This window comes from Rattus rattus, chromosome 12 (assembly GCF_011064425.1).
Source record: "Rattus rattus isolate New Zealand chromosome 12, Rrattus_CSIRO_v1, whole genome shotgun sequence".
Lineage (NCBI taxonomy): Eukaryota > Metazoa > Chordata > Mammalia > Rodentia > Muridae > Rattus > Rattus rattus.
In genome coordinates this window covers 63,259,025-63,283,877 of record NC_046165.1, presented here as the reverse complement: position 1 = coordinate 63,283,877, position 24,853 = coordinate 63,259,025, and the positions used below count along the sequence as shown (strand labels likewise).

The 24,853-nt window shown below is 45.7% G+C and overlaps 1 protein-coding gene across 3 annotated transcripts in view; it reads left to right on the top strand.

Moving 5' to 3' along the window:
• The window catches only part of Sacs (sacsin molecular chaperone), an 81,841-nt gene that overhangs the window by 5,679 nt on the left and 51,309 nt on the right, over positions 1 to 24,853 (top strand). For all 3 annotated transcript variants that reach the window (XM_032918127.1, XM_032918125.1, XM_032918129.1), the window contains exon 2: positions 5,335 to 5,794. In XM_032918127.1, coding sequence (XP_032774018.1) covers positions 5,775 to 5,794 — 20 coding nt within the window. In that variant the 5' untranslated portion in view covers positions 5,335 to 5,774. The remainder of the gene's footprint in view (positions 1 to 5,334; positions 5,795 to 24,853) is intronic.

The window sequence follows — 24,853 nt, the reverse complement described above, 5'->3', positions numbered from 1 at the left end:
GTCCGTGTTGTAGCTTCTAGAAGGTCAGCGTTGACCTCGATGTTTCAGTTCACTTTATTGCAGCCTAGACCCCTTTTGTCTTCCACCCACTACGCACTGCTTACCTCTACGGAAGCACGGCCTGGGATTCAGGGATCCTGGCCCATTGGTTACTGATGGTGCCTTAAGCACCGGGACTCCTGGCTGTTTGTCTCAATCGGTGTAATTCACAGACACTTTCGCACCAGTTAGTGGGTGAAATTGGCATGTCTTTCTTCCTGCTCCCCAGATGAAAGCACACAGTGCCAAACCTTGCTGTGAAGCTCAAGTTGCCAAAGTGGGATGTTTCTGCTGAGAAGGCAGAAGGGGCACGGCATAGACACGATGCTAATGTCAACAGTGGAGAGAGGCTCCAGATTTCGGAACCAAATGAATGACCGATTCAGCAACTGGCCAGGAGGAATGTCCACCTCATTCCCTCACAGTCACCGCAGGGAACCCCGTTGTTTACGCCTTGAAGGAAGAGTGTGAATTGGTGGACAGAAACCGTCCCCATGCCATTTCCTCGGTACGTGGGAGGCAGTGTACACAAGTCCAGACCGTGGCATCTAGAAGTTGCACTGGATACGCGCGCTCTGCTAGGTGCTTCCAGACACAGTTCAATAGCTTTTTTATGGAGACATTGTTCACGGGCGGCACACGGCCACGAGTTACAGATGTAGAAAACTTAGGCACAAAGAGATTGTAGGATTGGCAAGTGGTGAGAAGGCTCCAGAAAGTTGTATGATGTTTTGTTCTTGCCCAAATGATGGGGACCAGCAGCCTCCCTCTCCTTTGAGCGTTAGAGGCCGTCTGAATGCCTGGGTGATCCCGGGAAACTGGCAGGCTTTTCTGTGACGGATCTCTGGTGCGCTGGCCCAGTGCTCGTTCTCAGCCTTGGTTCTAACTTCCCGTTTCCTTATGATCAATCCTCATGGAGTCTGCCAACTTCAATAGCGTCTTTCTAGAACCAACTCTGTCCCCTTCCCATATTTTCATCGGAATTAATCCTGTGACCTTATTTGTCAGCTCTGTAAGTTAAAACTTAGCCCAGTCTTCGACCATCCTTCCTTCTGAATGAAATCATGGAAGACTATACTTTTCTCAGAAATGCACTGTTCCCAATTCTAATAACGAACCCACAGGTGAGGGCTGTGTGTCCAGTCTGAATTATAGGTCTGTGTGCTTTTGTTTTGGCTCTAGGCGGTCACCGGTACTGCGCTTGTGTATAGAGATGGATTGTTTCCTGCGCTTGTGTATAGAGATGGATTGTTTCCATTCATAATTTGTTTGGAGCTGAGGATGCTTTGTATTTTGTTGCTACTAAAACACCACAGCCTCGGTAAATTATAAAGAAAAGATCAAGCCTCACAGAGCTGGTTGATGTCAAGTGGCACTTTTGTGTGTCCTTGTTGCTTCTTGCTGGCAGAGTCCCCAGGCTGAGCAGGTCATCATGTGTCAGAAACAAGGAGTGTGTGTGCCTTCTCTGTTCTCAGTCTCTTCTGATAAAAGCTCTAGCAGTCAGTCGTGGGCATCATTCTTGTTCTTTACCACATCAGCTCCCCAGGGCCCCTCTAAACTCAAGCTTCTCTAAACTCTTCCTTCTACAGGTTTTGTAGTGGGGATGAGACTTGAGCATGTGTTATAAACCTGCATCTGCTCTATTGTGGTTGCCTTTAAAATAAACATTTAAGGAACAAAGCCATTTTCATTTAAGGGAGAAACCCCTACCATTTCTCTGCTAGCTTTAGAAAACAGCACTGATCGGCTTTTATGAATGCCAATCAAAATGTCCTGTAAAAAAATTAAACTACACCAAATCACTGAGAAATTGTCTTCAGGGATGGGTCTACTATAGCATTTGGTGATTAATTCACTCTAATCTCCCAGGTAGTAATAGTGTGAATTCCTTGCTACCCATTCCGATGCTCTGGATTCCTGAATAAAAGACACACACACAGACACACACACACAGACACACACACACACACAGACACACACACACACAGACACACACACAGACACACACAGACACACACACACAGACACACAGACACACACACAGACATACACACAGACACACACATACACACAGATGCATACACCCATACATACACACACATACACCTACAGGCATACACACATACACACACATACACATACACACAGACACATAGACACACATACACACACATACACACACCCATATACACACACACACAGACACACATACACACACACACACATACACACAGACAGACACAGACACCTACAAAGATACACACACAGACACACATACAGACATATACACAGACACACACAGACACACACACACATACACACACACACACACACACACACACACAGCCTTATTTTTACTATGCCTTAATGAGCTCAATGGTTGGGCTACTCCCCAGTCCATGTTGCTAACACCTTCCCTCCGACCCTCCTGAATTATTGCTTACTAAACCTACATTCCATCTTTGTTACCTCAGACCCAGTTTGGGGACCTCCTCTCTTCCTGCAGCTCTCAAGCCCCTATCTGATTCCTTCCCTGACATAGGTAGAGATTCTCCTTTTTCTCTCTCTCCTGAGCTCCTTGCCCAGGAACCTAAAAGTCCCACATTGTCTCCATTCCCAGTCATTGTTTGCTGGCAACTTTATATATCAATCGAAGCCAACAGGAGAGGGGGGCAGAGGCCCTCAGCGTCTTACATGCAGATGTGTGGGTTCCCATGTAACTTGAATCAAATGAACACAAGTGGCAATTAGAACCAATCCACAACAGTCTACACTGAGTTTTAAGTTCTCCTTCTAGATTTTATTGATCATCCAGAGATGATGACCTGCTAGAGCTTCCGTGATCACTCCTGCAGACACGTCCTCCAGTGGGAGCGTGGGCAGGTTGGGATGTAGCCGAGTGGTAGAGTGCCCGAGAGCATGTGTGAGGCCCTGGGTTCCGTCATCAGCATCACCGCAGTGAGTAAACACACGGGCACACTGGACACACAGACGGGAGGCCCAGGAGCTGATTCGCTACATCTTCAGCCCTTCACCTTCCTCCTGGAACGTGATTAAACAAAATCACGTAGTTTCCAAATTTCCTTAACATATTACCAATCCCACCTCCCTTCAAACAGCTCTCGCATGTGGTCATGTCTAAGAAGTATAAAGTATTTTGTGACCATTATAGTATAAATGTGTAAATAGAAAATTCAGTCTCCTGACTTACCGTCATTGCAAAGGTTTGTGATTTCCCCATTTTGTTTCTTAAACGGTGAGGCTGTTTCAAACATTAGTGGTTTTTAAGATCTTCCAACAGGCACACTCTAAGACAATGTGTGTGTGTGTGTGTGTGTGTGTGTGTGTGTGTGTGTGTGTGTGTGCATGCGTGTATATATGTGCATATGTGTATACTACGTGTAGCTGCCCACATGTTTCTTTTCATGGTTCTGGGTATCCAGACTCCGGTCTTCACACTTGGACAACCTGCACTTGACTCCCTGAGCTGTCTCCCAACCTTAGTATCTGTCTTTCAAACGTGAGATTTTTGTCTGTGTTAACTTGAGGTCTGGATTTTAAGAATCTTTCTGGGTCCGGCCTGGCTGCCTAAGGGGAGGTGTGACACAGTTCCAGCCTCTGCAGCACTGCCAGGCTGTTGGTCCCCATGGTCCCCATGTGTGCTGATGGTTGCTGTCACCCTGAAGCTGATCTGTGGTCTTTACTACTTTACCGCTGATCTTTTTTCCCTAGGGAATATTCTCCCCACATCACTCAGAGCTCATCACACCTAATAAATGAAACAGATGGGATTCTCAGAAATGAGGAATGGAGGTGGTCATGAGGCTGTGGAGGACGAGGAACAGTCCCTCCACTTGGCCTTCACCGACATGGGGAAGGATCTAGGCAACATAGCCACAAAAGTCATAAAAACCTACAGGATTCTTTGTAGAAAAAGTTCACTGCTAGACTTGGCCTTGAATTCGCAATCGAGAGGAGACACATGTGCCCTCTGGCCCAATGACTGCTGCATTAATTAGCCAGGGTGAATTTGGCGACATTGGGATAGAGAATTAAAGTGGTCTCAAGAAAAAGAGGCATGGATAGAAAAAATGGGAATCTATAAAATACGAGCAGAGGATAGATGGGTTTATCTATAGGAGTCGGGCTTACATGTGATCTAGAAGTAAACAGGATTGGAAGGGGAGTATATGAGGCCATGGAACTGCTAAGATGAGGAAACAGAGATCAGAGAATTAAAAGACGGAGTAGAAGCATATAAAAAGTTAGTACCTTGCACCTTCTCCTAGCTACTTGAAGGACTGGAGATGATGATGCCTGGAGAGATAGAAGAGAGAGTTAACCGTTTTACTTACAAAGATTCTAAAACTTTGTAGGGAGTAATTTTAATTTTAGCAGTCTGTTGTCTTTCTGTTTTTACATGAAAACAGTTACTAAAGACCACTGTCGGGGTTGGGGATTTAGCTCAGCAGTAGAGCACTTGCCTAGCAAGCGCAAGGCCCTGGGTTCGGTCCCCAGCTCCGGGGGAAAAAAAAAAAAAGGCCACTGTCTGCTACAGTAGGAAACCACAAGAGCTGTGCCCAGCTACCTGTGAAGAGGCTGTGTAAAACCTATAAGGAAATGGTGCTTCTGCTTTGTGTTTAGTTCTTCTCTAAGAAAACAGGGGCTGGGATTATTGATCTGGGACTCAAAGAATTAGAATTTATGTAAATCCAAGGATTTAAAAAAAGTATTAACAATGATCAAAGCCTGAGTGATGTAATTTAAAAAAAAAAATAGAAGACAGGGTTCAGGCTCTGATGAGAAAGGAGAGGAGGAAAGATGAGAATCCTCAGGGGGCAGAGAGAGCTCCTGAACTGACAGCTTGCAGCCCCTACTGACTCTGAGCCATTACTGATCAGCCCTGCTGCCTTTCCTGCCTTTCCCAGGACCCTCCTCATGCTGAGGATGGAGCTCAGCAAATGCTGTTCCTCAGGGAAGGTGTATGGTGTGGGAGGTAGGATTACAGTAGGGAGAGATCAGGGAAACAGAGCTCGTGAGGCAGGTTGACAGATGCGTTTATTATTTCAGAAGCCTCCAGGTCTAGTAACGCAAGTGTGTTTGTTGATGTGTGTTTTGTTGGGAGGCTGGGGACAGAGGGGAATGTCATGCCGGTTGGCAGAGGTGCAGCACAATGATACTTTATTTAATAGGTCACTCAAGCTAAGGGCCTGGCTGTCTTCTGTGCAGACTGCGTTCTCGGCACACACATTATTCTTTTCCTTACCTTGGTTTTTTTTTTTTTTTTCCTTTCAGGGTCCCCGAGATAAAGCCAAGATGCTAGTAGCTCCAGACCTGGGAGAAGTGCTCTCAACGGCAAGCATCTTCTATCTCCTGAGATGAGGGTGGGCAGCATCTGCCCTCTGCAGTTCCAGCAAGGAATACAGAAGAGCCAGAGAGGAGGACGCGTTGAGGTTGCCCCTGGGAAAAAGCCCAAAACTCCCAGCCAGCTGATACTGGTTTGCTTTAAAAAGGCAACCTTATCAGATCAGAGCAGCAAACAGAACACAGGAACAAAACACAATGTTTTCTGATGTCACACAGTGACAGATGCTGGGGAAGACTGGCTTTTCACCAACCAGGAAGAGCTTCGCTCAGAGTGCACATCAACAAGAAACACAGGAAGCACAAAGGACCCTTAAGCAGAAGGAAGCGGGAACCGTCTATGGTTTGCAAGGACAACTGCTCCAGTGACCATGGGGACCGAGGAGACTAGGTGACTAGTTACCGTTTTAAATGGGATTTATTCACTTATTTATGTGCATGTGCACTCGTGAGTGTGGGGGACGAGGGACTAGTTTCAGAAGTCATGTCTTTCTTTCTCCAATGTGGGTTCCAGGAAGGAAATTCAGGCTATCAGGTTGGCAGAGGGTAAAGGGCACTTTTGTTCTCTGAGCCGTCTTGCTGTCCCCACAGTTATTTATAAGAGTAATGCCTGCTCTCACAAGCTTAGGACTAATTTAAAATTATGTTTACTGATTGCTACTGAAATGTATATGGGCCTTTCTTCGTTTTGAATGTTTTAAATTGAAATAGAATTACATCGCTTTCCCCCTCCTTTCTCTCCCTCCAGACCCTTCCAGCTACCCTCCCTTGAACTCCTCCCACATCCCCCTCCTCATGTTATAGCATAGTTTCCTTTAATAATTATTGGTGTGTGTGTGTGTGTGTGACTCTGCAAATACATATAAACATGCTGTCCCCCTAGTCATATAACAGAGTGGTACTCTTTTATTTCTGTTTCCTTGTTTCTTGGGCTTTTTTTTTTTTGAGACAGATTTCTCTGTGTAGCCCTGGCTGTCTTAGTACTTGCTCTGTAGACCAGGCTGAACCCAAACTCAGAGATCTGCCTGCTCTGCCTCCTGAGTGCTGGGATTAAAAGCGTCACATCTTAGCCTAACGATAACAGCAGATTAAAAGACTTTCCAAATTTTATTTCCCACACTTGAAATACTAAATTAACTTTTTTAAAGTGAACTAGTTTTTTCTATACTAGTTTTTGGAGACTGCACGTTAAACAGGAGCACCGTTACTTTGGGGAGTAGCTGCTCTCTAGCATTGTCAGGAGGATTCATGGAACTGATTCTTCCTATGCACCCCAGACTGACCTTGAATTTGCCCTTCCCGCAGTGCTGGGATTACAAACCGAGCCATCACATTTAGCTGTTTTTACAGTGTGTGAATGCACACGGGTGCCATCAGATGCAGGCATACTCAGTTGTCTTCTGTATTTGCCACAGCAGCAAGAAGTCACCTGAATCAAGTCCTTTACTAGTACTGATGCTGTCGTTAAACACGAGAGGCATGAGCACAGTTCTCACCACTCATGGTTCTTTGCAGCATCCTGTAGATTTTCAAGAAAAAACTTTCCCAGGTACTTCCATAGTGGTACCCACTCCCTTAATTTTGGAAGAAGATACTCTTACAAATGAAAAGTGAACTGCTTTTGTTTCGCTTAACAGTTGGCCCATTTGTTTTATGAAATTTCATTTGCAGTAATTATGTGGAACCACCTGACACTAACCAGGATGTGTCAATCATCAGCAATGTAGTTTCTCTTGCCATCGCTATCATGGTTGGCAAATTCTATTTGTATCTATATCTACATTATTTCTATATATTTATAAAAGGAAATATGAGTCAAATTAGAATGTGCTTTTTCTGAGGATGGCATTAGATGGGCTGTAGGTACTTTTGAATTCTTACTTTACTAAGAACCATAATGTCAGTAACCAACAACACACACATACATGTGAGTACATTTTTCTACACACACAACAGTACAGCCACTGACAGCTTCACTCAGCCTGCTGACTGTAGATCCTTCATGTCTCTGCGGGTGTTCAGGCTTGAGCTGATCTGAATGAATACTAACAGAGGCAGTAGGGAAAATTACCGAGAAGAGACAGGTGGAAGGGAGGAAGGTTCTTGCTAAACTGGACCCGACAGAATGATCACATGGTTTGGGTGACAAGGGTGGATTCTAAGGGGACTTAGTGGTTGCTTGCTGAAGCTAGGCCAGGCAGGCTGGAGATTGGACCAGGTTGAATAGAGATGGACTGGAATTTAGTTAGGGAGAATCTTGTCATCGCTCCTCTTATTCAAAGAAATATGAGACGGCCTTCTCCAAGTCTATTCCTCACCCCATCCTCATGTTTATTGCAGACCATTGAGAGCATCTGTAGAGACTTCAGGGTTCAAGAAGACAGGCATTTAACGGAGGAATTCCTATGAACATCAAAAGAAAGGCAAAGACCTTTGGGATAAATCATAAAGCTAATTTCTGAGTCTGAGGGGTGGCAGTTGAAATTTCTAGATGAGTCAGATGCTTCCTCAGATGATGGAGTCAGGGCACCGTGGATCCTGTGGACTTCCTGTTCAAATGTCTCTGAAGATGGAGTGGACGCCAGTGCTAGTCGTGGTCACTGCCTGGAGCAGAGGGTGAGGATGCAGGAGGAGGCTGAAGGATGGAGTGTGGTTTTTCAGGAATAATCGGAGCACAAGAGCAACTATGAGTTAGTGGTAGGAGACTTGGGGTGCGGTGGTTAAAGAGCAGAGATCATGTAACAAGAGGATAACGTGATTTCTGTAGATCCTAAGATTTGCAAGTAAGAACCAGAATTGTGATAAATAGCACGATGCTAGGACTTGTCGTGGGAAAGGCATTTTCTCAGGGTATGGTAAAACTTCTTCAGTAGCTGTAAAATCAGTATTACCTCCCTGTATGTCTAGAGAAAGGTAAGAGCCTTTAGAAGACTTGATACTGTGTTGTACTCTATTCAATATGCTAAATAAACCTTTACTAGTCTTATAATAATAACTTTATTAGTCATTAAAATAATAACTTTATTAGACTTATAACAATGAACACTCATTAGGCAGAGAACAAATTTGGGGGATTGCTTTGCCTCCTGGGAAATTTCAAGGTCAACTCGAGAGATAGATTCATTTAGAATCTAACTTGGAGAAGGCATAAAAAAATGTCAAAAGTATCAAAAGGTTTGAACATTTAACTAAATGGAATCTTAGTTTACTGTGATGAAAATTTTGTCTACTGAACCAAAGTAACAAAGATTCAAAAGAAGAAAACAGTTATGTAAAAATAAGCAAACAAACGAACGAACGAACTCCAGAGGCTGGAGGGATGGCACAGCACTAAAGAGCACACGCTTCTCTTTCAGAGGACCTGAGTTCAGTTCCTAGCATCCACATCATGGCTAACAATCATTTCTAACTCCAGTCCCAGAGGCAGTTGTGAGCTGTCCAACAGGGCTGCTGGGAACTGAACTCAGGTCCTCTGAAAGAGTAGTGCATGCTCTCAACTGCTGATCCATCCCTTCAGCCTCAAACTATAACATTGAACAACTGATAATCACAATTTTATTGTGAGCATGCACATGCACATACATGTATGTTTTTGTGTTCATGTGTGCATGCATGTGGAGGCTAGAAGTGAACCTCAGTTGTTACTCTTCATGAGTCATTCACCTTGTTTCTTTTGAGGCATGGTCTCTCATTGGTCCAGGGTGTGCTGAGTAGGCAATGCTGGCTTCCCATCATGCACCAGGGATTCAGATCTGAGACTATAGATGAGCATTACTATGTCTAATCTTTTACATGGGTTCTGAAGATCAAACTCAGGTTCTTATGTTTGCATGGTAAGCACCCTGTGGACCGGAGCTATTCACAGTTTCCTGATAACCCTTTATGAATATTTTTAGCAAAATAGGACATACACATGGTGAATTGCTTGGTATTTGTTAGTCAGTGTTGCAGAGAAAACTTTCTTATTTTCTTCTGACACCATCACAGTGTTTATAGGCAGGCTGATTTGTAGTGTAAGGTTTTATATTTCTCAAGACAGAGTTGGCAAGTCTATGCAATATAAAAATAAGCTAATACCACATAATCCCGTATGTAGTAATGAGTGTGTCCGCAGTGTGTTTTACTTAGAGATTACATAGCACAACTTTAAGGTTGCAAGTTGCAAAGAGATTTTGGAACCTTTCCAGCAGGCATGTTATGACACTAAAAAGCCTAGCTACCACGTCTAGTAACTGCCCTTTTAACTGTATACAGCATAGGTATGTCAGTCAAATATTAAGAAAGAGAAGGGGGAGAAGAAAACATAAAACCTGAAAATGAGAAATGCACCAACTTTGGTTTGTTTCTTCGCTGCTCTGGATGTCCGTGTAGTTGGCTGGCATCCAGCAATTCATCTTTTACTTATGCATCTGTTATAGCTTAAATTCATAATTTCATTTAAAAGATTTATTTTATTTCTTAGTTGTGTATATGTTTGTGTGTGCACATGTGAGTACAGGTAGTCACAGAAGCCAGAGAGGATGTTGGGTTCCCTGAATTACCGCTGGTTGTGAGCTAATAGTGTGTGGATGCTAAGAACCGAACTCGGGTCCTCTGAAAGGTTAAGATGGTTCTTAACCACTAGGCCATCTCTTCAGCCCCTTAACAATAGTTTCAAATGCTTTGCTATGTAGTATTGTTGACTGTTAAATTGAATACAGACAATTGAAAACATACCCTCTTTTTAAACTAAAGCAGTCATTCCAAACAGGTCCTGTTTATTAAAGATTTACTTAAGTCATTTGAACCTGGAAAACATTGGAATTCTTTTCTACTGTCTTAGGAAGCTGGGAATTTCCCTCATGTACGTGTTTCACTATTGCCGAGCCAGTTTTAACAGCACCTTGTTAAGGGATTCCGAAGTTAATATGGGGATGCCTTGGTGAAGTAGAAAATCATACATACTACCACATGTACACATGTAAGCACACAACAGCTGTTCTAAGTTTTTATCACAGGCGGCAGGCAGATGACAGTCACTAGATTTTGTGAGGCAGTTGGCTCTCATCTTCATCTTACCTTGCATTGTTTGGTGTTCAGGTTTTTTGTTTGTTTGTTTGGTTGGTTGGTCTGGTTTGGTTTGGTTTGGTTTGTTTTTGCTGTTACATATGGAGGGTGTTTCCAGATGCTGTTTGTCCTGATACCCAGCTTTGGGGCCTCCGAGTCCTTTTGAGAACCCTGATGGCAGTAGTCTCAAATTCAAATAGCTGTGCGGAATGGAGAGGCTGGCATAGGAGGGAAGGGGTCTGTTGGGTGGACTGAGGAAGTGGGCGGCAGAATCGAGGAGGATTGGAAGAGAACACTAAGCTGGAAGATGGGAGGAGAATGGGGATACAGCTGGTGATAGAGTGCCAGTTTAAGGATGTCATTGGTGGTCAGAGTCATCCTTAGTAACATCAGTCACAAGAAGGGACTTCAGTGAGAGTGTCATGAGCACGGTGTGCACAGTCACTCAGTGGGCGTGGCAGATATTCAGATCTCAGAGGGCTTCCTGTATACTTAATTAAGGGTCCTCTGCAAACAAATACTCAGGACAGCTGTCTCTGCACAAACCCAGCCTCCATGAGCTGGAGTCTCTGATGGAGTCTCGATCTACTCAAAACTCTGCCCAGCCTCTAGCATGTTCCACTCAGGACTGTGGGGAGTAGACTCACCTCTCATTCTCCTTCCAGGAGATGTCATGGGAGCAATGGCTCAGGAGTATGATCTCCCATTGACTGCTGATCAGTCAGTCAGAAAAGACAGCTGGAGTCTTCCAAAGTGTGCATTTGGGGTTCTGGCTCTGAGAGCCCAGTGATGAACTTGATCTTTCTTGCACAAGGCATGGCACCACGATTGTTACAGAGTGCATTGTTCCTGACTATTGTTACAACAGTGACGAAGAGTAGGACTGCAGGGACAGGTACCAAGACTTCGAAAATGGGGGTGGAATGTAAGCTCAACTTCTAAGGCATCACAGCAGCTGAGTGTCCCAGCCAATGGGCAGTGGGAGTGGAAAACCATGAAGGGATTCTTGTTAAACAGACTGCACAGGATTCCTGAGGCAGGAAGCAGAGTATCTAGACCAGGGGATTCTCCTTGAACTAACTGAATAGTTCCTACCATGACCTTACCATTCCTACTGACCTTAGACAGGACAAAGACAGCCTACCCATTAATAGGGGTCTATCTGTAGTTGGTAAAGAAACTCCTGGGCTTGGCCAAGAAGAGCCCCTCATCAGACTCACATGGAGGCATTCCCAGCCTCCTCTCCTGCCTTTCTTTGCGTGAGACTTTACTTTCTTTGAGTAGGACCTCAGCGTACTGGGAATTCTCTAAACAGCTCTGTCTTCAGAACCATGCATTCAACTATCACGGATTAAGGATTTGTTATACACTAAGGCCCTGGATTAGATACAGGAATAAAACTAACACAGACATCAGTTTTTTTTATTTTGTCTTTTTTTCCCCCCAGGCTGAGGACCAAACCCAGGGCCTTGGGCTTGCTAGGCAAGGGCTCTACCACTGACCTAAATCCCCAACCCAGACATCAGTTTTAATGAATCTTACATATTAGCAGGGTGTGCTGGTTGACTTTTGGTTTTTGTCAACTCGACACACACTAGAGACACTTGGGAAGAGGAAACCTTCATTGAGGAATTGTCTCCACCAGACTGACTTATCTGTGGGGCATTTTTGATTGATTGATTGATTGATTGATTGATGATTGATTGATTGGTGTGAGAGGACCCAGCTGACTGTGGGTAGTGACACAACTGGACAACTGTCCCTAGATTGTATAAGTTAGTAGGTTAGATAAACCATGGGAGCAAGCCACTAAGCAGCATTTCCCTTAGTTCCTACCTTTGCTCCTGCTTGAGATCCTGCCTGACTTCCTTCAGTGATGGACTGTGATTGGGACATGTGAGTCATAGAAATCCTTACCTTCCTTCCTTAGTCACCTTTGGTCGTGGTGTGCATCACATCGACAGAAAGCAAAGAAAGACAGTGGGTAAAAGAGCAGAAGAAAAGGTAATAATTATACAGCGTATGGCTATGATGGGACAAAGCGGGTAAACGGGGACACCTGCTGTGGCTCAGTGGGACCAAGAGTCACAGTTTTAAATAGCATGGTTAGACAAGGACACTTGGTGATTAGTGGAGGTGACAGCTGAGCAGGCATTGAAGGCAAGGAGAGATTGGGTCATAAGCTGTGTGGGGAAGAATGTTCCAGTGACCAGGCCCTGGGTTCCTGTAATAGAGAGCCATTCTCCAATGTCCCTGTAGCTGATCTGTTCAGGAGCAGAGGCAGACACTGGGAAGTCAAGCACAAGATGTAACACTCCAGACAAGAAGCGATGGTAGCTCTGGCCAGCAGGTTGAATGTCAGAGATGCTGACCCAGTGGCTGTGGGCTGGCCCACTTGTCAGTTTCTCCAAAGAGACTATTTCCTGGGTGCATCAGAATACTGACTACACCTCAAAGGAATGTCAGCACCAGGTTATTATAAAAGTTGTGGTTTTCCCAGAAACAACAGTAATTTTCATAGCCATTGGGTGGCCCACACTTCAGCTTTGACACTAGCTACCCAGAGTTAGCCCAACCCCTGGATATTAAAGCCTTAGTCCCAATGAGACTGTACCCACCTGAGATGTCAGCTATGAACAGATGAGATGCCCAGACCACCTACACGTCTGCCTGACCAGCTGAAACTCAGAGAATGCCTAAGATGGGCCTAAACCTGGGTTTCATATTCTGTTGAAACAACTTAACCCCGAGGGAAGCGCTCTTCCTAAGACTGCGTCTTATTACTGTAAGGACTCTGTACGTTCTGCCTGCACCACAAACACTAAACTGAAAGGGACACAGGATGTAGTGTGGAGAAGGTGGTGGCATGAGTCTTCCCTGCCCTCCTCCGAGAATCCTCCCTCCCTGGGCCTTGACACATTCACCAATTACAAACTCCCTTAGCTCCATCGCCTCAGAGTTTGTATTAAGCTTCCATTGAAATAACTCAGTCATTGGCTGTTGGTGATTGAATCCAATCTCTCTTTCATTTTTTTTTCTCCTTGGGATTTCTTATGGATGGGGAAGAAAAGGGGGCTTAAATATATGGTTTGTTCCCCTGGTTACTAGCCCCCATCTTGAGGTCACTGAGAGTCACCTCTGCACTTGCACTCAAGGTCCAAAGGAGCCCTGTGAATAACTAAGTACGCTCTCCCATTACTCAGCAAGACTCAAAGGCGCTCTGTGCCTGCCAGGAACCAGATACTAAAACCAACTACATACGTGTATGCTCCCAAAATGGAAGTAACACATCTGCAGATGGGAGAGCGGTCTCTTCACCATGGCAGATCTGCAGCCCAAGAAGCTGAAAAACAGGTACAGACAGGGAGAAGCAGGTAGATGGGTGAGGGCCAAGACATCCTGCTAACCCAGCATGCCGGATGAAGGACAGACGTAGAGGTCATTCAGGCTTCAAGCCATGATCAAGTAGCAGTGCCCAGTGCTGGGGCAAGGCTGGGCCAGTGGCTTAGAGATTATTCCATGCCTCCTGGGTCTCATGAGTAAAAGTAAGGGCAGTTAGTGTGCACCGTGTGTTTGTCTGGCTCCAAGCCTTCTCCTGTGCAACGGGACCCCAACTCTCTTCCTCTGTCATCTGCTTCAATTTTCCCTCAGCTATTTCTGGGTGTGCTCGGGGCAGGGATAACTCACAAGGGTTCAGGGATAAGTTTGTTCATGTTCTTTCCACTTGAGTCTCTTGGCCCTAGAGTCTGCAGCTGGTGTTCTGGGCAAGATGTCATCTCTATGGTCCCAGTGGAGCCCTGGAACCCTAGGCTACTTACAGTGGGTGGGTGGGAGCAGGCGCCCTTGTGGTAGCCCTGCGTGAAGGCAGTCTTGCCCTCTATTTATTTTTTTATCAAAGAATTTTATTACTATAGATTTACTATAGAAAACAGTTTCATCGTGGCATTTTCCACAAAAGCTTATCACAGTCACCTTTGTCATATCTTTTCTTGTCCCCCTCCCTCTCTGATCCCTTTCTGCTTTCATGAATATAATTCTTAAATCTACATTCTTCGTGCGAGAGAACACACGGGACATTTGTTTTTCTGGGTCTCTGTCCCTTATTGCCTGGGCACTGTGGCTTCACCTTGTATTGTCCCAGGCTCAGAGCCATTGCCCTGCCTGTGGCCAGGAAAGAGGAATGTGGGACCTGCCCTGTCCCTAAGTCTCCCCTTTGCCTTAGAAACAGCCACGTCCAAACAGTGCAAAACAAGCTCCCTGGAAGTCCCCTTCCATCTCTGTGAGGGGAAGAGCATGGTGGGCCAGCATAAGCCAAGCTGCCTCTGCTTGCTTTGAATCTCTGCTTTGCCGTTTGTCGTGGTGCAGACATGAATCTGACCTCCCTCATTGTGAGAAAAGCCATCCTGACAATTCTGTTGAGTTGGACCCGTGATTCCACACAGTTGAGCCTCTGCCTCATGGCTCCTTGTCATTAACAGGGAGCTGCAGTGTAAATGCTCAGTACCCACCACTACCTCATGTGTTTGGATACCTGGCCTCAGCTGGTGGCGCTGTTCCAGGAAGTTATGGAACCTCTAGGGTGGGTGGCTCAGAAAGAAGTGGGGAGCTACAGTCAGTCACTGAAAGCTTTGCCTGCTGCTGGTTCCCGCCTGAGGCCCCTCATTTTGGTCTGGTGCCGTGTGAGCAGCTACCACACGCTCCAGCCTTGCCTGTCTGAAACCCTGAGCCAGAATAGACCCTCCCTTCAGTGGCCTCTGTCAAGTACTCTGTCATATAACCAGGAAAGTAGCACAGGGAGCTTGTTTCACCGTCCTCCTTGGATGTTGAGTAGACAGTTAGCTCTTCCTTGTTCACACGCTTGGGGCCAGCTTTGCTGATGCTGACCAACTCTCCCGAGAGCTGCAGCCAGTGAGGGGCAAGGTTTTTGCTATTGTTCTGTTTGTTTGACTAGGGTAGTTATAGAATTGGTTCTTTCTAAACTCAGAAAGACAGCAACTGTCCTTTCTTCAGCCTACTGACCAGGGTCACTAGAGGACAAAAACACTCAGAGAATCATCTAGTTAAACTTTGCTTTGATAGTTTCACACATGTATACAATGTATACAATGTATCTTGGTCATGGCCACTCCCAACTCCTCTACTCATTCCCCCTGGACGCATGTTCTCTCTTCACCTTCCTGTCCTCTTTTAAGTGTTGTTGAAACCCACTGAGTCCAGTAAGTACTTCTTTCTTTTACTTTTTACTTTTTTTTTTTTTTTTTTTTTTTTGCTTTTGTTTGTTTTGTCTTGTTTTGTTGACACAGCATCTCGCTGTGTAGCCTTGGCTGACCTGGAACTCAGGTTGTGTTGAGGTGGTTAGGAGCAGAGCTCTGGCTGTCCCTGCCTCCTGATGGTGGGATGAAGGGCATGGACCACCACCCCTATCTCAGTTAGTGCTTCCTTTTGGAATGTGACTGACTTTGTTGGCCTGACCTTGTGCAGGTAGCCACGGTGTGTTCCTGAGTGCAGCCATGATGTTGTGACCACCACACTCCTCCCATTCACTCCTTCCCCTCCTCTAGCTCTCGCATCCTTCCCTCCTCCCTTCCTTGGTGTTCACTGACAATCCCTTAGGGAAGCCTGAAGGGTGTGAATGTACAGCTCCTTAGCCAGGCCATGATTGAGGTAGATTCTCTAATGACAAAGGAGACACCGTGGGCCAGTCGGCTGGTTGATTAGACTATGCTGGTTGCTAGTTGTTTCTTCTTAGTTTTAAACACTGAAAATTGAAAATGAAATGACAAACATTCACGTTTTTAAAAATCTTTCTAAGGAGTTTTAACATTTGTTGCTTATGTAGACATGTTAAAACATCAGCTATATAGTTAATCATTAGGTTAAGTTGCACATCATGCTTACAGACAGCATTCTCTGGATCCCGCTGTCCCCAAATAAACTGCAGGGACCCTACTCATAAGCTGTATCACTGCACCAAACCATCACCCTGCCTAGTCAGGCACAGATAAATGGCTTAACACCAGCTATAGGCAAAAAAGCAGAAAGAAACATTTAGGGTGTTTCCGAGGAGTCCTGTTAAGCAAACAAAATCTGAGCTATATTCTTTTTCTCTAAATGATTTTTGTTGATGGGTACTTTGTGTAAATCACTCAATAGTTATATTTATAATAATTAAGAAAATAGTGGACAATGACAGATTTTTTAATGAGTTTTGAATAAAATACACTTTTATTTATCTTAATCGCTAGTGAGACGATAGATAACTTCCCATCTTGTATCTATGTAAGGTGAGCACTTAGAGTCTGAAGAGAAATAGTTCTGGAAGCGAGTAAATGGTGGGTGCTTCTGTTTGAGTGGAGTGGTACTGAAAGACACAGCCATCCTGGTTTTTATGAACTCATCCCCAGTTTTCCTTAAAATAAAAAAATAGCTGCCCCCTCTCCCCCCATTCCTACCTGGCTTCTTCTCTAGTGGATGCTGCCGGTGTCTGTAACAGCTGAGGTGGCACAGGCATGCGATGTCTAGACCCTCAGCTATGTGAGGGAGGGGCGGCACGTGCTCCCCTCTTCTCCAGACCTGTTATTCCCCGGCTCTGTATTTCCGGGTGTGTGATTTCCACAATTTCCTGTCCCAAGCCATGGTGACAATGGGATAGGAAGACACAGCATAGGAACCCTTGATCCGCTTCTTGACAACCCCAGATGTTTAGAAATAGTACAAGCCAAACATGGATGTATTATTTTAAATAATCTGTAGCTGGGATGAAGGTGTAGCATAGCAGCAGGCCTGTGTCTCCCATAAGGCCCTGGGCTTGATCCGTAGTAATGAAAAGAACCCCCTCCTACACCAACAGTAAAAATCTCATAAGCAAAGTACAAGTACAAGTGCAAGTACATCTTTAAAAAGATGACAAAAACTAGTACCTTGCATTTTTTTAAATAAAGTTTACATTTCTCAGTGATTTCTGACCAGAGAATATTTAACCAAATCATACTCTTGAGGTCCTCTCTGATATTTCAAAGCAAAGCAGGAAAGGGTGTGTTTTTAGACAAGTAGCTTAGCTCAGTAGACATGGGCAGTTGTAAGAGGTTTTAGATATAGATGATTACAAAATGTTTGCTGAATATCTGCTTTGTAATTTCTATTCGTACATGTATCCTACACAGTTGGCATAAGTTGATGAAATCAAATCACAGAAGTATAAAATCCTAAAATGCTCAAAAACCCTTTTTTTCAAGTCTTGGATGGAGCATTTCAGAGGAAGGTGTGCTAAAAATCATTGTGTAAAATTACCTTTAGGCTACGTGTATAAGACGCATCCGAATCACAAATTCCTGTCTAAACTCAGATCTCTTCACAAAGTAACTCCCTATATGTGCACACATATTACAAAATTGGAACAACCCCAGATCTCAAACAGTTCTAGTCCCAAGTATTTCTTTTAAGACATAAACTGTTGTAGGAAACATTTAATCTGAATCCCGGGCTTCTACCCACCTTGAATCATTCAGTTCCTGGATAAAAGACATGCACGACCTTTATATTTATAATAAGCCTTGATTAGCACTAGCGCTGAGCAGATACCTACCCTCTATGCTATTCAAATCCACTTCCTATTAATGGCCCCGGGTTATTACTATGCTTCATCTGGGCTGTGCTTAACTCCAATTGGCCGGCCCTCAGGGATGTGTGGAGTGGTAATTTTTTAATCCCCTCTGAACTCCCCACACTTAGCGTGACAATACACAGAACAGGCCAAACCTCAACATAAACTGTAGTCATGTTTTCTATGCATACATGAGGGCTTCATGCTATCTACATCCAGCCAGATTCTAAAAGCACCATGTTCTTGGGAATTTAAATTGTCCTTGTAGCTGTTAGGTGAGAACTTTGGGTACTGCTGTCTCTGAAGAACACTGTCCCCAGAGAACACTGACCATGGTCTCCGACAACCTAAGCAGAGTGTCATTTCAAAGTAGAAGAAACACAATGCCACAGAGACACCGACCAATCCAGGCTCCACGTTTCCTCACACTCACTCTCCCGGATGCCAGGCTTTAGATATGACTGTGGAGAATAGCGCCTCCTTGCAGGGTTTTCTGGTTATTAAATATGACAGTGTGGGTGTGGAGGATTCAGAATGTATTGGGGGGTCAGTGATTAAAAACGAGAATGGTTCTGATTATTGCTGTCTCTTTTGTCAGCTGCAAATGTGAATACCTGGTTGCCAGGGACTGGGGTAGCATTTTGAGAGGGAATAGGAAGGTCTGATGTGCACTGTCTGAGCGCTCAGATTGACAGTGGGCGCTGTTCGCTCTCACAGGGCCTTCTTTTCGGTCTCTTCCTTCAACTGCTGCTGAAATTGAACCACTCCACAGTGTGGTTTCAGAGGCAACAGGGCAGAAACCTTCCAAGATCTGAGCCCACGTTCCACACAGTAGCAGACATTAAAATCCCCCATTAATGTGCAAACATTTTTGGGAGAGGTGACTGTTGTCTTCCCATGTACAGTGATTTAATGCCACCAGTGCTGCTAGCAGACACCCCCCTCTAACTCAATAGTGGGGGAAATCAACTCAATTATAAATGCACATGTGCACACACAGGCCTGCAAATACACACACACACACACACACCATACACACACACACACACACACACACACATACACACACACACACACACACACACCATACACACACACACTGCACACACACACACACACACACACACACACACACACACACACACACACACACAAAACACACACACAGGCCTGCAAATACACACAAACACACACACACACACACACACACACACACACACACACACACACAGGTCTAGAAGGGAAGGCCAGAGCCATTCTAAAGAGATTCTTTGCCCCTGAGCAGGAGGGAAATAGAGGAACTGGAGCCTGGTCTTGATGGGGACACTGCAGAGTCAATGACAAACTATGACACCCAGATGTTGCTCTGAAGTGTGCTTGGGAAGAAACAATAAGGGAAGAAGAAGAAAATAGCTCTTCAGATGCAAACCGACCTTTAGGACAGTTGCTGTTGGCTCGGGGCAGCCGAGTCAGTGGAAGATACCCTCTGCACGCTGAAGAGCGGCCGCTGATTATGTCGGTTTCCATGACATCAGCACCTGCCTTTGTGGGGCAGTTCTGTTGGTCATATTTGTCGATTTCCCCTGCACAAGCAGGGATGGTGCTAGGATCACCACCATCCTAGGTTTCCCAGTACCCACAGGTCCTGTTTACTGAGCTCATCAGAACGGGAGGGGGGGACGACACTGGGGGGAAAAGCAAAGCACACTGGGAAAGATGCCAAGTTGAGATGATGATGGGTGTAAGGCTCTCAAGACCCTCTTGCCTACTTTTATATTAATCTCGATTGCTTGATGATCAAGCCAGAGAGGAGGGAAGGAAGAGGCCCAGGGGGAGAAGAGCAGGGAGCCTGCCACCCACTTGGTCACGTTCCTTGGGAAGCAGTGTGATCATGAAGCATGGCAACAGAGAAAGGGCTACAGGAGGGCAGCTGTGGGCTTCTCAGCCTATCCTCTTTTTTCTACGTTGTGCTGTCTCATCCGTTTTGTGATGGAAGGACTTTTCTGTGACCTGCCTTGAGCCTCTCTCATCGTACCCTGTTCATTTGGACACATTCCTGCTACAGCCAGCTCACTCTATTCTTCTGAAGCCAACTCACCACGGTCCTGCATTTCCTATAATAATTGCAAAAGAGGAAGTTTAATCAGCATCCGTCATAAATTCAAAAACCACACGTGGGCACAAGATGTGTCAGCTCACAAAGTCTGGGGGCTTTGAGTCACGGCTTTCCCTTCTAATGCAAAGTGCCCTGTATCACTTCATGGCTGCGGTCGGTCTACAAGGCCCTCACTGGTTAGTCTTAGCTCGGCAGAGCTGCCTTTCAGGATTTTTGGCATCTAAACACCCGGCTCTCATTAAAATTCATGGTGGAGTCAGAAGCCTCATGTGAAGTCTGGACCATCCTATTTTGAGGTGACTTCGCAGCACTCCAGGGAATCCATAATGCCCCTCTTTGGAAGTAGAAAAGGCAGGAATGCGAACTCAGAAACATGACCTCATTTCTCAAGGCATGCTTAATGACACTAAAAATAAACCGTATCTGACTCTGCCTACATGAGCACAAGGGCAAGGGAAGTTCGGCCCCTGTCAGGCTTCCCGGGGAGCAAGTGTGGCCCTGCTGGATGATCTCTACCTAGGTCCTCTGGGCCTGCTGAGTCTGTGATGCACGCGTGCTGAAGAGGGGGTGAGACATACTGGGCAATGCCTCCTGAAGCGCCAGGCAATCCCCACAAGGACAATGCATTGGATTGGAAGGAGTGAGAGAGAGGAAGGAGAGTATGCAAAGGTTATGGAGAAAAACTTGGCAACTAGATGTCCTGGGCCCACCACAGAACGAGGAGAGGAAGCCATGGGGAAGCAGGACACAGGAGGGAAAGGACCCCGTGTGCTGATGGAAGCAGCTGGAGCTTGCTTTGTGTGCATGAGAGAGCTAGGGCATCTGTGGGTGACTATTCTGGTTATGGACTGAGGATTTTGAAAGACAGCTAAAACAGGCAAACAAACAAACAGTGCACCAAAACGACAACAACAACAACAACCACAACAACAGCAACAACAACAGCAACCACTGAGTCCCCTAGAAAAGCCAGTACAACTAAGTTAGAGTGTTTTGCTCTCAGAGGGATCCTACACATAGGGACCTGGGGGTCAGATGGGGGCAGACTTTTCTTTCACAACAGCTATGGAGTTTTAATTCTTTCAAATATTATTCACCCTATGAAACATATCATTTTAACGCATATAGGTTGCTTTTTTTAGACTATCACAATATTGCAAAAACTATTGCCACCCTCTAACTCTAGAATACATTTGCCACCCTGCAAAGGAGTCCCAAATCCACTCCCCATAGTCTCTGGCAATCACCCCTCTCCTTTCGGTCTATATGGATCTACCAACTCTGGACAGGTAAACAAATGCAGCCATACAGTATGTGGTCATTCATGACTGGATTTTTTTTAACTTGGTGAAATGTTTTCAAAGTCATCTTTGTGGGTTCAATAATTCACACAACTCTTGCGGTTTATGATCTTCCAACTCGAGGGGAGGCCCTCGAGGGGAGGAGGGATCCAGCGACACAGACTCCCAGCATGCTGTGTGCAGAGGCACAGCGTGTGGGCAGTAGTCAAGGGTAATTCAGCTAGTTGTGCAGCCATGTTTAAATTGAGCATTTCTGATGCTGTGGACTGACGTCATGTTTGTGTCGCCTTACAGTTCATGTGTTTCTCAGCTGAACCTTCAAGGCAATGGTGTCATTGGCGGTCACTGGCTGGATTTGGGGCTTGCAGAGTCTTGGTACGTTATTTAGAGAATTGAAACATACACAGGGGGCTTGGGAGAGACAGACAGACAGACAGACAGACAGACAGACAGACAAAGATAGACAGAGACACACAGAGAGACAGAAAGACAGAGACACAGGGGGACAGCAAGACATTTTATTGAGAGCGACAGGAAAGCATAACTTTAGACACACTGCCAGGAAAGGCATTGAGCCTGGGAGAAGACTCAGGGCCTTGGATATTACTGAGAATTTCTTTCTCAGGGTCCAAGACAAGAAGGAATTGACTGTTAGGAGTGTAGCTGCGGTGATTCTGTTTTGATTGGCAGTTTGGGTTATATAGCCTTTTTCTCTTCTGTGCATATCCCTTCCCATGATGCATCTGATTTTAATTATCTGTGTACACCTGTTATAGGCATATGATGGCAAAGAGATTTTCCTAAGATTCATTCAGTCAGAAGACATGATTTGCCTTCCTGAATATGTATCCCTGTCTTGGTTAGGGTTTTACTACTGTGAAGAGACACAATGACCAAGGCAACTCTTATAAAGGACAACATTTAATTGAGGCTGGCTTACAGGTTCAGTCCATTATCATCGAGGTGGGAGCATGGCAGTGTCCAGGGAGATGTGGGAGTGGTGGAACTGAGAGTTCTACATCTTCATCCGAAAGCGACAAAAGACTGGCTTCCAGACAGCTCTGACACACCTACTCCAACAAGGCCACACCCACTCCAACAAGGCCACACCTACTCCAACAAGGCCACACCCACTCCAACAAGGCCACACCCACTCCAACAAGGCCACACCTACTCCAACAAGGCCACACCTACTCCAACAAGGCCACACCTACTCCAACAAGGCCACACACTCTAACAAGGCCACACCTACTCCAACAAGGCCACACCTACTCCAACAAGGCCACACACTACAAGGCCACACCTACTCCAACAAGGACACACCTACTCCAACAAGGACACACCTACTCCAACAAGGCCATACCTCCAAATAGTGCTGCTCCCTGGACCAAGCCTATTCAAACCACCTCAATTCCCAAACCCATGTAGGTCAGATCTGCCCCATGTCTCCTAATCCCAGATACATCCAGAAGCATGTTTGAATAGATCAAGAGGTTTCTAAGGGGAATTGCTTATTTGCATTATTTAAGTCAATCATGTGGCTTAATACATATGACTTTAAGTCAGTCACATGTGTGCGCATGAGTCCCAGGTAACTAAGCTTTTCTGATACTTGCCAGCCTCGGTAGCATTCAAAGGCAAGGTATTTGAACAGGGTAATTCAGGTCAGATGAGTTTGTAAGGGTGGGGATCCACGATGGTATTAGTACCCTCACAAGCAGCTCACAGACATGGCTAAGAGGCTACGTGGCTAAGCTAGGAAGAGATGCATGGATGCGACCTTTCTTACATGCACTTTGACCTAGAATTCCAAGTCCTCAGTACCAGGAGGGGCACATAGTTCAGTTCATCCTGCCTGTGGTGTTCTGCGGGTGGCAGCCCCAAGCAGACTGAGGCTCTGTGGCACAACAGGCCTTGTCACCTTCCCCCTCTCCCTCCAGTGCTTGGAAAGGGAGCACTTAGACTTGAACATGTCAGTGTCGCTCTGGGGAGCACAGAGCAACCTTGTGGATGAGGTAAACAAAAAAGATGAACGCACATCTGAGGGTAGCTACGAGAGCAAGGATAAGGCAATTCAAGGAAACTTTGGGGGAGAGTGGGGTTGCATTGAGGGTGTTGCTGTTTTTATAGAGCAGTAGAGGCAGCTTTCGGACTGTCAGTCAAAGAATGGTGCCTCGGTGTAGACAGATGTTGGTGAGGGGGTGGGAAAGGCCCAAAGGTGGAGGAGCCATGTGAAGGCCTGGGTGAGGGTGAATACCTGTGCTTTGGTGTTCGAGACTTCAAATGCCAAATGTGGTGACCATGGTAGACTGAGCTAGGAAAGCTGGGGTGGGGGTGGAGCAATGCTCAGTCTGGGAAGAGTAAGCTGGTGTGAAGCAGCGATTGACCAAGACCGCAGGATCGGTCAGGTTGTTGGCAGTGGTTCTGCGTGATGGTCCACTCTGGCTTTTCTCTGAAGCCACATCTTCCTAAAGACCCCAAATGCCACCCCCTGCAGTTCTCAGCCATGCTTTTGTGTGGACATTAGATTGCCAGACAGTCTTGCATGGAGTCACATGAACTCAAAATTGTTTGCCCAGGTGGGCATTTATATCTGAGTATTCATCTAGAAGGTGCTGTGGGCAGAAAAAGAGAGGCTGACAGTGCTGAGTGTGGCACAGATGGGGAATGGGCGGGCAGTGGGAAGGCAGAGGGAAGGTGTTGGCAAGTCACAGGCCAGTGCAGAGGAAAACCTGGCAGGGGCCCAACCTGTCTGAGAGAGGAGAGCCCTTCTTGGTTCCTGAAGAGCAGGAGAATGATGGAAAGCAATAATGGAGAGTGGTCAAACAAGGAAGGTAGACCTGGGGGGGAAGGAAAGAAGGCCGAGAAGTCAGACGCATAGCTTCACACCGGCCAACATGAAATACCACTGGGGGAACTGGGTAGCGCCGAGCCCTGCCTTGCTGTCAGGACATCAATGTGGGCTCTTCTCAGTCACACGTATAAACCGCATCTGCTACTGATGACCTACCGTCTGGCTGTTGGTCCTGCATTTGGCTTCTATCAATTTTAACAGTTCACGATGGCCTAGAGTCCAAAAGGCTTACAGTGTGTTTTGTTTTGTTTTGTTTTAAAGCAGCAATTACCATATACCACATACCAAAGCGCACACACACTTGTATACATACAATCTCATGCACACAAGCTGTCTTGTAGGAACAAATACCCATGAAATTGTTCCTCCTAAAGAGACATCGTGCTTGGTTTGTCTTCATTGTCAACTTGAATGGATGTGGAATCGCCTGGATGCAGGCGTCTGGGTGCATCTGTGACGGTGTTTGTAGAGATGTTCACTGGAGGAATGGAGACCCACCGTGAGCGTGGATGGCACCTTCCTGTGGGCTG